At 39.5% G+C, this 12,381-nt stretch overlaps 1 protein-coding gene across 1 annotated transcript; it reads right to left on the reverse strand.

Moving 5' to 3' along the window:
• Window positions 1–2,717: 2,717 nt before the first annotated feature.
• LOC143172167 (large ribosomal subunit protein mL65-like) lies at window positions 2,718–6,731 on the reverse strand. The gene is made up of 4 exons (XM_076361422.1): window positions 6,642–6,731; window positions 5,446–5,548; window positions 4,461–4,637; window positions 2,718–2,986 (listed from the first exon to the last, which is right to left on the reverse strand). Exons 1-4 carry the CDS (start codon window positions 6,729–6,731, stop codon window positions 2,718–2,720), a joined length of 639 nt encoding a protein of 212 aa, XP_076217537.1.
• Window positions 6,732–12,381: the final 5,650 nt, after the last annotated feature.

Here is a 12,381-nt window from a genome sequence, read left to right on the forward strand (position 1 = left end):
CAGAAGAGAGATCAGGAGATGCTTCTGCATGACCAAGCAGACACTATAAATATTGAAGCTATTTCTCCTGTCTGGAAGGAAACAGAACTATCTACACGCCAACAACTTGGTGCAACATGACCCTATATAGATATAAGAAAGTTTCAGAGTCTTCCCATCTCCTCCTTTCCATTTTAATTTTGGGAAAGGCTGCTTAGGCAGTTCCATTCCAAGTCACCACTTGCAGTCTCATAATCTGAAACAACAGTACAGATAGAATTTCATAGATCAGTCACCCACTTGAAGGTGATACAATTTTAAGCAAAATAGTTCAGTACTAGAGAAAATATTTGCTTCATTATATAAAACCAAATCTTATTTTTAGATTCCACCTTATGTTCCCTTGTGATATGCTCCAATAGGCCTAAGCAGAAATTAATACAGGAAAAAGGATCCAAACTTGGAGGTTTCCATCCTGTGTTCTTTAAATTGCCTTTCTTTGTTTCTTTTAAACAGCAAACTCAACAAAATAGAATGCTAAGGAACGCTGCTCCCATGAGATTGAAAGGAGTAGAATCACGAGAAGTTTCTGCTGAGCAAAGTTCAAGAATACGAATGCTGCAGCTTCTAAGTTTTCTACTTTTAAACATTTAGTAGCTATACAATCTTTAAAGAAAAAAAAGAGCTTTCTTTTGGCTTTATCATTGTACAGCAGCATTAAACACCCTGAACAGATGAATACAAGATGAAAGATTGCTGTAGAAAATTGCATGTATTATGATATCTCAACTTTGCCAGTCAGTGACAAAAAAGCAGAATAAAGACCATTCCATTTTTTCTTCAGTAGAAGGTAAAACAGTGCCACCCACTGGTTTTCCAGGGTCTCCCCTTGCCTTTTGAGACAGCTGCAGAAAGCTGAACTTGGTACTTTGCAATTACAAAATAGCCAGCTCACGATAAACCTTCCCTTCCTCCCTCACTCCAACACTGGATTCTTCTACCAGGTTACACAACTACAGTGATATATCAGTCACTAGTAAAGGTGTATAAAGGAAAAAAAAGCCCTTCTTTGAACTTGTTCTACTACAGCTGAAACCTCAAGATAGACAAAGGCACAGAAAAATGAGGTTTTGTTTACCTGGGAGCAGGATTTTCTTTGACTTTACAACATAATGTCAGGTTTCCACAGCCACTACTTGTATGCAAAACATAAAATTTCAAGCTGAAGGTAATACCCATATCGCACCAACAGTAAAGATTATCTGCAGGGTCAGAATACCCAACTTTTTTTGAACTTTTTTTTTTTTAATATCTTTTCATTCATTTTGCATCATCCCTTTATCACACCAGAAAACAGATATTAAGCACTCACTTTTAAACTAGGTCACAGGTCATTCTCTACAATCAACATGCCTACCCAGCAGTTTATCTTCTGTTCCTACTCTGAACATGCAGGTTTTTGATCCAAGGATCAGCAGTGATCAGAACTAGTAATACTCAAGCATTGTTAAGACAAAAAGAGTGCTTAAGGACTTTTTACTTCTGTTAAAAAGAAACCTGTACTCATGCACATCCTACTTATCTAGATTATCCTCTGCTGGTGGAAAATGTGGCAACTATAGTTCATTCCAACATAGCAAAGTAACAATTAAATAAGTCTCTACAACTACCTCATCTTTCATTAGCAAAATACTCTGTAAGCCAGTTTACAACAGGAAGCAGGATCCCCAATTGCTCAGGCTGAAGAATGTGCAGGCAAGTATTTCAAGAAGAGTCACATATGATTCAGTACTCCCTCTTTAAAAACAAACTGGACTTGACTCTTACAAGAAATGTCAGTTGCAGTGTATGGAACTATGTAAAATTCTAGGCATGTTTAATTACCTCAAAATGAGATATACTTTGTTGATAAGTAAGTATTCCTAAACAGTCCTTACATCTTGTATCTTATTAATCAGAGATCCTAGTTGTGGTTTGAGCTCAGCTGTGGTCTACTAAAAATAGCCATAAGACATCCAAATATCAGCAATGAAAACATCCTCAAGATGTCTACAGCTGAAAACAAGGTCCCAAGCTAAAGGGAAAACATGTAGACTCCAAAAGCATTTGAGAGTTCTTTCTGTGATTCTTGAGATGAGAGCTTAAAAATGTGTATGCATAGAATAGAATCTTTGTCTTGAAGCAAGTTTCATTGTGTTTATACTACTGCTCAATAAATGTCTAAAAATTTCCCCTGCTATGTAACTAAATTGCCAACCATTCACTTTTAAGAAACACTTTTTATTCTGAGCTCACTTTCTCTTTAGAATGAGTAAGGTTTTAATACAACTAATTTCTTTTCAGGCACAAAATTAGAAATTTTTCACTGGTCCTGAATACCAAGGCAGCAGTTACCTAGTGAAGTAATCAGATTGTCATAGGAATTCATACTTTGCTATGACAGTTCAACACAGAGCTATGGATCTGCTAAAAGAAGGTATTCACAATAGCTTTGAATTAGTGCAATACGCTTCTAACAGTAAACATACAAAACACATTAAGGTATTCTAGACATTTATTTTTCAGTGTACAATGTCATACATTTAAAATTCAGAAATAATGCCCAAAGATCATGAAAGATGTATATAGTGTTTGCTAGACAAATATTTGACTAAGAACAAGGCATATTCGAGCCCATACTTCATGGAGTTACAATGAAGTTCAGGCACATAAACAGAAATACTTTATTGTTTAATAATTTACAACTCTTTTGGTCTGTTTAACAGAAAACAAGCCAACTGAAGCAGAACTTCATCATTAAAGCCTTTCACACTACTGTCTTCCACAACATCATATAATGGCTTACTGTCTGTACCCCAACAGATATTCTTCCAAGGGTTATTTTGAATAGTTTCTACAGTTAGTGCTAAAGTATTTAGCTGGTAACAAAAGAAAGCAAAGTATTTTCCATCAGTCACTACTGCCTGCAATACAAAAGGACAGGTCACATCTACTTCACTCCAGAATCCTACAAAATAAAGAAACCACACTACTTATACAGGACTCAAAATTCCTATCAGCACACACATCTAAACCCCAATCCTGAAATACAGAAAAATACTGGGAACTGCAGCAGCCACTTAATAGGGGTAAAAGTCCTGTCTGCTTTAACAACGCAAGCATTCTTCATACAGACTAACTATGAAGATATAAAACACAAGCACCAATTAAGGATCTTTCCAAGATCAAGGACACAGTGGCATATTTGCATTTTGTACACAGTTCCCTATGAAAGCTGGGCATCAATCACAATGTTAACACATGCTGACTGAAAAAAACAAACTGATCAGCAAAGTGACTTTTCAAAATTACATATGTAAGTTATTAATGCATCCAAGTCCTGCAAGCGATCTGAGGGAAAATGTCTTTTGACTATTCTACGCTTTTTACAGGGCAGTGAACATTTGTTTCATGATAGAAGCATGCATATGTATGCATGAGCATAACTGACTATAGTAACCTGCCAGACAACACCAAGAACACTATGTCAATAAGAATTAATGCTTCAAACAACTCCCACTGAGCATTAATAGTCTTTTAAAAATATTTTCTTTACATATTTATGATGTGTGTTAGCATACACAGTGATATTCTTAAAAGATATTTGGTATCATGTGCAATGAACACCACTAGAAACTTACAGAACAAAGAAAAAAAATTCATAGATTTGAATCATGCTGTCCTTCTAACTCATAATGTGCTTACAACTGTAACCAGCTTTGAAGCCAAGACTTACTTGACTTCAATGTTTTATGTCCACAAAAAAAAGTCAACCTTTCTAACATACCATTACATAAAAAATTTGATGCAGAGCCAGCAATATACGTCCTAGTCAAAGGATTTTCTTCAATGTGTTGTTTCACAAGTGAAACTACAAACCAGCAGGTATCTTCTAGCAACACTAGCTAACAATTATATTTACATGAATAAGCAAAAGACTGATCTGGTCTATCCATCCAGGTCTTCTGGGATTTTTAGACAAACATAGGCATAAAATCCTGAAGTAAGGCTGCTGACGTTTTTCTTTCACTGATTGTAGTTTCATAGAATTGACATTTCTGAAACAAGGGGCTAAGTGGCTTAGTTGTTTCAGGGAAAAAAAACAACAACTGCTTGAGACCTACCACCTTTCCCCATAACAAATGTGGAGTGAGCAAGTGAATGCAAGATTGAGGTTTTTGCACAGGTTTAGTGTTATATATGAAAAAATATTTTTCTGCATAATTAATTCTCCCTGAGTCAAAGTACTCAAAGACAGTCTTAAATAACTCAGTTGTATATGCTCTGCTTCATTCATTGGATCAATTAAGTTTTTGAAAACATACTTAAAGGATGGTCTTCAGAAGAAAAAGCATGAAAAAAAGGTGGTGGGGAGAAAAGGTTAGAGAACTTTATAGTATGCATTCATCACTGGGAAGAATTTAACAGGTTGACTGTCTCACCTCGATACATTGCTTGTGTTGCTGTCCAGGCAAAGAGACTTGCAATACCATTAGCTCGATAAACAATTTCAATCTGATCCTGAAGATTTGGTCTTACAAACCTCTCCCTTTTTAGTTTATCAGGAATAAGATGAAACTGGGTGTGTCCATAACAGCATGAATCTGCTACCTTTGATCCTGTCTTGCCCAAAAAGAAAAAAATTGAGTCAGTCAGAGAATGCTCTTTATTATATATACAAACACATCTTTACTATCAGACACCAAACAACAGAAAGTTAGAACCTCTACTGTAGATCTGTATAAACATTGAAATTCCTCCATTTCTCTGTGAGGCTGGAAGGCTTGGCCAAGTCCAAAAGGCAAGAGTTCACATACTAAAATGTCTCTGAAGGATATGTATCAAAATTCAAAGCCGGTTTTCTGCTAATTTTCTATTCAGTCCAACTCCTTCAAGTGAATCTGGAGACACAGAGTACCATACACACAGAAGGATGCTACTCCCTATCGCCTGACATGGAATCTCAATAAAGATTTATATACAATATATATTAGTTATATATAAAAATATATAAATGCTTTCTCTGTTGATGTGAGGAGAAAGTTATGGGGGGGTTTGTTTTGAGGGGTTTTTGTTGATGTTTGTTGGGGGGGTTATTTTTTGTTTTTGGGAGTTGTGGGGTTGTTGTTGGGGGGAGTTGTTGGGGGGGGTTGTTGGGGGGTTTGCTGTTGTTAGGGGGGGTTTGTTGTCATTGGGGGGGGTTTGTTGTTGGAGGTTGTTGTGGGGGGTTGTTGTTGGGGGGGTGTTGTTGGGGGGGTGGTGTTGTTTGGGGGGGCTTTGTTGTTGGGAGGGTGTGGGGTTGTTGTGGTTGTTGGGGGCTTTTTTTGGTTGTTGGGGTTTTGTTTTTTGTTGGGGTTTTGGGTTTTGGTTTTTTTGGGGGGGGTTACACAAAAAAGTAATTAACGTTTCATGACTAGAAACTCTTACCTATAATTACCTTGTTTTCATACTGCTTTTTGAACAACGGCAGTTTGGATGGTTTGTGATCAATAACGGGAACATCTCCAAGATCTGACTTCAGCAGTACAACCTTAAAGGAAGAAAAGCCATGATGTAATTCACATTTTCGACATCAGGCCTCACATAATATGCCACTTTCAGGTCAGACAACAGAAGGTGCAAGTCCTGCTTACATACACTGTATATATAACTTTAACTGAAATCAATAGCCATAATATTTTTGCAACAGAACTTCTTGTCTTGTGATGAGTGCTAGTACACGCATCTTATACTGATGTCTGAATTTTCTGCATTATACAAACAACATTGTGTGAAATGGTACTAACAAAGCTGCCAATTGGTACTATCTTCAAGACCAGAATCTGCTTCTGCAGAAGATGAGCAAAAACATTTCTATCAGCAGTCAATAAACTAACTTGAACAAGCAGAGTGAGCTTACAGGTTTTCAGTGTTTTAGCCTATGTAACATTTTTAATTGCCTAGGCAGTTGTTCCAAAATGCCAAGGTTTGTAACATCTGACAGTACTAACCTAAGCAAACCATACAATCAAGTTAGCAAGAAATGTTCAGCATTTACAGAAAGTGGGGTACAGTTTTCTGTTTGTGGTGGAATTTGGACAACAGAGACCCTTACAGGCTACACAACTACCACTGTATAAACCTACAAGAAAACGTGAGAATATTGAATCAGCTTCCAGAAAACTCGGCATTCAAGAAAATAACTGTTAAGCAGTGCTATCGGGTAACAGAGCTCACATTCAGATTATACATGCTCTCTCTCACTCCATTCCTTTCTTCTTCATTTCTCTCATCTTATTCTCCTCCACTGAGGCGAGAACCTTCCACACGACATTCCTTATTCTTGCTTCCACTTACAAGTACAAGCATAAAAGAAGTTAAAACTCCATTTAATTAAGTGAAACAACATGCATTTTATCTAAAGCACAAAGATGACCAACTTGATGTTCAGAAGACTGTCTCAATGTCTATAAAGCACTTAGCACAACAAGGTAATAAGAGCATAAAGACTTGAAAAATGCACAAATGCACTGCATAACTGATTAACCAGGTCCTCCACATACTATCTATCGCATGGTTTCAGTGGCAGCTAGAAACATACGTGAAAACACACATGATTAACTCGCTGTTAAATACATCCATACCTCTGGAAGTTGCTTTGGTACACAGATCTGGAGGTGTGGGTTATCATCATAGAGAGGGCTCACAAGCTGACTATAACCTGGAATATGCATTCTCCAGAATCCCACAACGCCTAGGAAAGCTTGTGTTTCTTTCTTGTTAGCTAGTGGAGACAGTTGCTATCTTGTTGATCGCATCCATAAGCACATGATGGCGTCCATCCTGCCATTTTATTCCCAAGAACTGAATATCCTGTGCAGGTCTCTTGACCTTGCTTCTTTTTATGACAAAACCAGCTTTCAGAAGAATCTGAATCACTCTTTTTCCCTTCTCAAACACTCTTTCTGCCTTGTTGCCCCACACGATGATGTCATCAATGTATTGTAGATGTTATGGGGCATCACTCTGTTCCAGTGCAGTTTGGATTAGTCCATGACAAATGGTAGGGCTGTACTTACACCCCAGGGGCAGTCAATTCCAGGTGTATTGGGCACCCCTCCACGTAAAAGTAAACTGTGGCCTGCACTCTGCTGCCAAAGGAATTGAAAAAACTGCATTGGCAGTGTCAGTTGTAGCATACCACTTGGCTGCCTTTGACTCATATTGGAGCTCTAGCATGTCTGGTACAGCAGCACTCAGTAGTGGCGTGACTTTGTTCAGGCCATGATAGTCTACTGTTAACCTCCACCCTCTGTCAGACTTTTGCACTGGCCATATGGGACTGTTAAAAGGTGAGTGAGTCTTGCTGATCACTCCTTGGCTCTCCAGTCGACGAATCAGCTCATGAATGGGAATCAAGGAGTCTCGGTTGGTGCGATATTGCCGCCGGTGCACCGTGGTGGTAGCGATTGGCACCTGTTAGTCTTCGACCTTCAACAACCCCACAATAGAAGGGCCCTCCGAGAGACCAGGCAAGGTGGACAGCTGTTTAATTTCTTCCATCTCCAAGGCAGCTATACCAAAAGCCCACCGGTACCCTTCTGGGTCCTTGAAATACCCTCTCCTGAGGTAGTCTATGCCAAGGATGCACGGAGCATCTGGGCCAGCCACAATGGGGTGCTTTTGCCGCTTGTCCCCTGTTAAGCTCACCTCAGCCTCCAATACAGACAATTCTTGGGATTCCCCTGTCACTCCAGAGATCCAGATGGGCTCCGTGCCCCTATACCCTGATGGCACCAGCGTACACTGTGCACCAGTGTCTACCAAAGCCTTATACTCCTGTGGGTCTGATGTGCCAGGCCATCGAATCCACACAGTCCAGTATACCCGGTCATCCCTTTCCTACTCCTGGCCCAAGGCAGGGACCCTCTATTCCTGTTCCTGGTCAGAGTATTCACTGTCTGACCCTTTCAGTGCCAGACCAGAAGTCCCCTGACCAGGATCAAGGTAGGTGTTGTCAGTCCTTCTATGGCTGGGAGATCGCTGATTGCCTTCTTATGTCTCTACAGCAACTACACTGACAGCCTCATACCCTGCCTAAAATGCTCAACACAAATACTAAAGTGAATGTCATAGCCTCACAATAGATCTCTAAAATTGAAACTAGAAAAAAAAAAAGCTGCATCTCAGTTCCAACATGAAGGTCACTGGAGACAGTTAGTTAGAAGCCCAAAGGTAGTTCAGAAACTAATGCAGTTCACCTTATTGAACCTACTCTATAGGGAGGGATGACATAGAAATTATTCTATGTTTCTGAAACTCAGAAATCAGACAAAGTATGTCAAATGTACTCACTCAGAGATGATATTGCATAGACATTAATTACTGGGCAGGCTCAGTATCTCCTGTATACAAGCGTAGAAGCTGCTTAAATGCACACACTTCAGTAACCTTCACCAGAAGTGCAGGCACAGCCCAAATGGGATCACAGGGATCACATAATAATATCTTATCCAAGGCCCAGCAGGAAGTATAAGGTCTGAGTCTGCTTCACCTGGCCATGGTGGGGGTTGCTCTGTGTCCCATGGGAATCACTGCCGGATCTGCAGCTGCTGAGAAAGTGTTCAGCCCTTGCACCTGCTAAGCCATTTCTTTCATGCCTGTGCTATGGTGCTGGCACCATGCACCTTCTCAGAGACCTGCAGCTTTTTTTAGAAGGAAGAGACAGTGAGATTAAAGCCCTTCAAATTAGGAAACCTCAAAAGGGAGCCACAACTAGACATGGGTTTTGTTGTAGGCTGAGTAGCAAAAGATACTGTAGTTTCAGATTCTAGAGCAGTGGTGGCAGACCCTCGGCACATCTGAGGACATGCTGAGAATTGATGATTTCCCATTCCAGTTCTCTCAGAAAGTTAGTCCAAAGATACAACAGAAAACAGGTTAAAGTCAGTTCTGAAAAGCTCACAGTGAAAAGAGTCTCTAGAGCTGTGAAAAACAAAGTTATTAATCAATATCAGGTATTCCTCTTGTAATAATATCTCAAGACCTTGGAGGAAGACTGAAGCTCCATTGTACTAAACATCACATCGTACACCTGCATAATAAATAAAGTGGTTCTTGGTTTTGTAGTGTACTCCTCAGTATATTAGGTTGTACAGAAGAAGATACACACTCTACTCTTAGCTAACTGGTACAGGGCAGACAACATGCCTTTCAAATGATTCTTCTAAACAATTTGTTTTATTTTAAAATTTTAAAATTTCTGCAGAAACTGCAGAGTCAGCCAATGTCTCTCTTAATTTAGGGACAGATTTTGAACAAGACATATCCCTTCTTCTTGGTGCTGATCTTGGAGGCTGAGGACCAGGTTTCACCCAAATAGGAATATCTCCATGCTTAACCAGTTAAGGTTTAATTCCCTGCCTAGCCACATGTTTTGTTTGTGACTCAGGGCAAGATCCACAAAAGAACTTTAGTGAGGACTTTGTCTCACTCTCTCATGACTACCTAAAGCTCTGACTAGTACTGGAACCCACCTTTTTATTGACAAAGTTAATAGACTAACCCAAAATATATGGGATATTTCAGAAATGAAAGGAATAGATCTCTCCAGAAGATCTTTTCACCCTCTATTGGCCTAGCTCTGTTTAGAAGACATTTAAAAAGTTTAAAAGTTCATTATTCTTCACAGCAAGCGTCATATTAGATATTCATTGGAGAAAAAGACAGTGTCATATTCATGCTTACACTGTCTTTCTCTGACTGACTTAATGGGTAAAGAGATGGTGTCAGCCTCTTCCTGTCTGCTTGGGTTCAGATTTCTATGTTTACAGATTTTTTTTTATTTATGTACAGTTCACAGCATTTGCCAGCTTAGGTAACATCAGTGGGACCGTATGCTCCATGTAAAATTCCACATAATGTAATAGATACAATCTTAACTGTTGAAAAGATGTTCATTATTTTATGACATATGTCTTGAGCTTATTTTAAAACATTATATGTTACAACAGCTGCCAGATGATAATTTAAAGCAACCCATAGCATATATACATGCAGTAGGGAAAAGTCATTATCATCTTTACTAATTGAAATCTGTGGACAAAAAAAATGCTGCTTATATGATTTCGAAATATCTTTATAGGAATATAAAATGCATATGACAGGCTGAACTCTTCTAGTACACATCCTTCAAAATTAAAGTGCTTCTAGAACTACATAACACTCTAAGCAGCACCAATTAGAACTAAGTTTGTATTATTTTTCAACTGCTATTTTAATAGTAGTTTCTCAAAACAAATTCCTTTTGGGCTAAAATTGCCTATGTTCATCTATAGATCAAAGATCACCACCACCCCTATTTGAAGCAAAATCAAAGCACCTTTGTTACAGGACTATGGAAATGGGGGGAAAAAAGATGTATTTCTGACCAAAACTTCCCTTTAATTAGGAAAAAATGTTAAAATAATTAACTTCAAAGTTGGACCACTTTCTAGTTCTCATGTGAGAGCCGAGATTCCAGATGTATTTAATGAAAGTCTCTCACATCGTTTCAAAGTAAGGATCCTTCCAACTGGGAATTCGAAAGATGCACAAGCATATTCTACCTTCTGTGGCTTTAGATACCATTACAGCAGGGCAGCTGAGAATGGTGATGACATTTAAGACCACTCTGGCTTCATAGTGCTGTAAAGATAAAAGCTTATCTTGAAGACATGCTTTGACAAAGCTTAGTTTCACTGTATCAATGCCCATTAGCTAAAAAATTCAGAAATTCTTTGGGAAAACTAGATTTCTTAGTCAGTATTATATAGTATTTCAGTGCTATTGTAGCAATTACAAAAGAATACCTCACACATTCCCCATGCATTTAGGGGAACATCTAAACTAGTGGGCATCCCATATGTGCTGTTTCAGGCCATTGCATGCACATGAGACAAATTTTCCCAAAGTCTGTTTTGCATGTGCAGAAAATCCAGGAGTGTGAGCTAGTTTTAACTCCTACTCTTTGAGATAACTTAGTGCTAAATGAAAAATCTTTACTGTGAAATTAGTGAGTAATCTCAAAGAAACAGAAGTTGATTGACTGGAGGAAATAAGATATTGTCATTTTGAAAGGCAAGTGGAGCTATTTGGATTCTGATGTGATAGCTAAGTGACAATTCAAACATTTGCAGTAAGAGACTTTGTCATTCACACAATTACAATATTCAGCTGGTGAAAGAGGTACACTTTTATGAGAAAATTTGTGGAATTGGTTATAGTGTTCCAAAGATCAAGCTAAGGGAAGACTGATGAGTAGACTCGGCTCAATATGAAGATGAAGGACTGGATGAAGAATGCAAGTATTGCAGAAGAAAGCTAATGTATATAAATATTATTATAATATGGTATTACTGAGGTGGCAAGTGTTTATGTTTGTTCTTAATAGGTGTCATGAAGGTGGAATTTGAAGAACAGCAGGCATTCCAATTACTTTCTCTTTTCCTCTAGTATCAAGGACATCAAACTTTTTCACGCAGTTTAAATGGTATACAAATCCAGCTATTGACTGCCTGAGTGCTTTTTTAGAGACTTGGAAGCCTAACTTCAAGTCCCATAATTATAGAATCAGAGAATCACAGAATAGTTTGGGTTGGAAGGGACTGTTAAAGGTCATTTCTTATGCTGAGGGCTCCAGAGCTGGACGCAGTACTCCAGGTGGGGTCTCACCAGAGCAGAGCAGAGGGGCAGAATCACCTCCCTCGACCTGCTGGCCACGCTTCTTTTGATGCAGCCCAGGATACGGTTGGCCTTCTGGGCTGCGAGCGCACATTGCTGGCTCATATCCAGCTTTTCATCCACCAGTACCCCCAAGTCCTTCTCGGCAGGGCTGCTCTCAATCCCTTCATCCCCCAGCCTGTATTGATACTGGGGGTTGCCCTGACCCAGGGAAAATCTACCTCAACCGTAGAGGCACGGGTACGTGAGTTGCAAGGAAAAACAATCACAATCACAGAAGGGGGTTCTTCCAGGAAAATTGCTGCTCCAGTTTCCAGCGGGCAGTTCCCCAGACAGAGTAGAAGGGCTAATTTTACTTCCGATCTTAATAAAGGGACTTCTGATTCGCATTTACAAGAAGCTAGTAATGGATACTATGACCAGGACTAGAGGGGCCCTGCCTCCAGCCAGGGGGAGGAAAGGGACAACCGGGTTTACTGGACTGTGTGGACTCGGTGGCCTGGCACATCAGACCCACAGGAGTATAAGGCTCTAGTGGACACCGGTGCACAGTGTACCCTAATGCCATCAAGCTATATAGGGGCAGAACCCATCTGTATTTCTGGGGTGACGGGGGGATCCCAACAGCTAACTGTATTGGAAGCCGAAGTGAGTCTACCTGGA

The sequence above is a fragment of the Aptenodytes patagonicus genome, chromosome W, assembly GCF_965638725.1.
Source record: "Aptenodytes patagonicus chromosome W, bAptPat1.pri.cur, whole genome shotgun sequence".
Taxonomy (NCBI): Eukaryota; Metazoa; Chordata; class Aves; order Sphenisciformes; family Spheniscidae; genus Aptenodytes; species Aptenodytes patagonicus.

Coding starts and splice junctions, on each gene's coding strand:
- LOC143172167 (XM_076361422.1), bottom strand. CDS start 6,731: ATGCATATTCCAGGTTATAGTCAGCTTGTGAGCCCTCTCTATGATGAT. Junction 5,549..6,641: donor TACCAAAGCAACTTCCAGAG/GTATGGATGTAT, acceptor TCTTCCTTTAAG/GTTGTACTGCTGAAGTCAGA. Junction 4,638..5,445: donor TGAAAACAAGGTAATTATAG/GTAAGAGTTTCT, acceptor TGGGCAAGACAG/GATCAAAGGTAGCAGATTCA.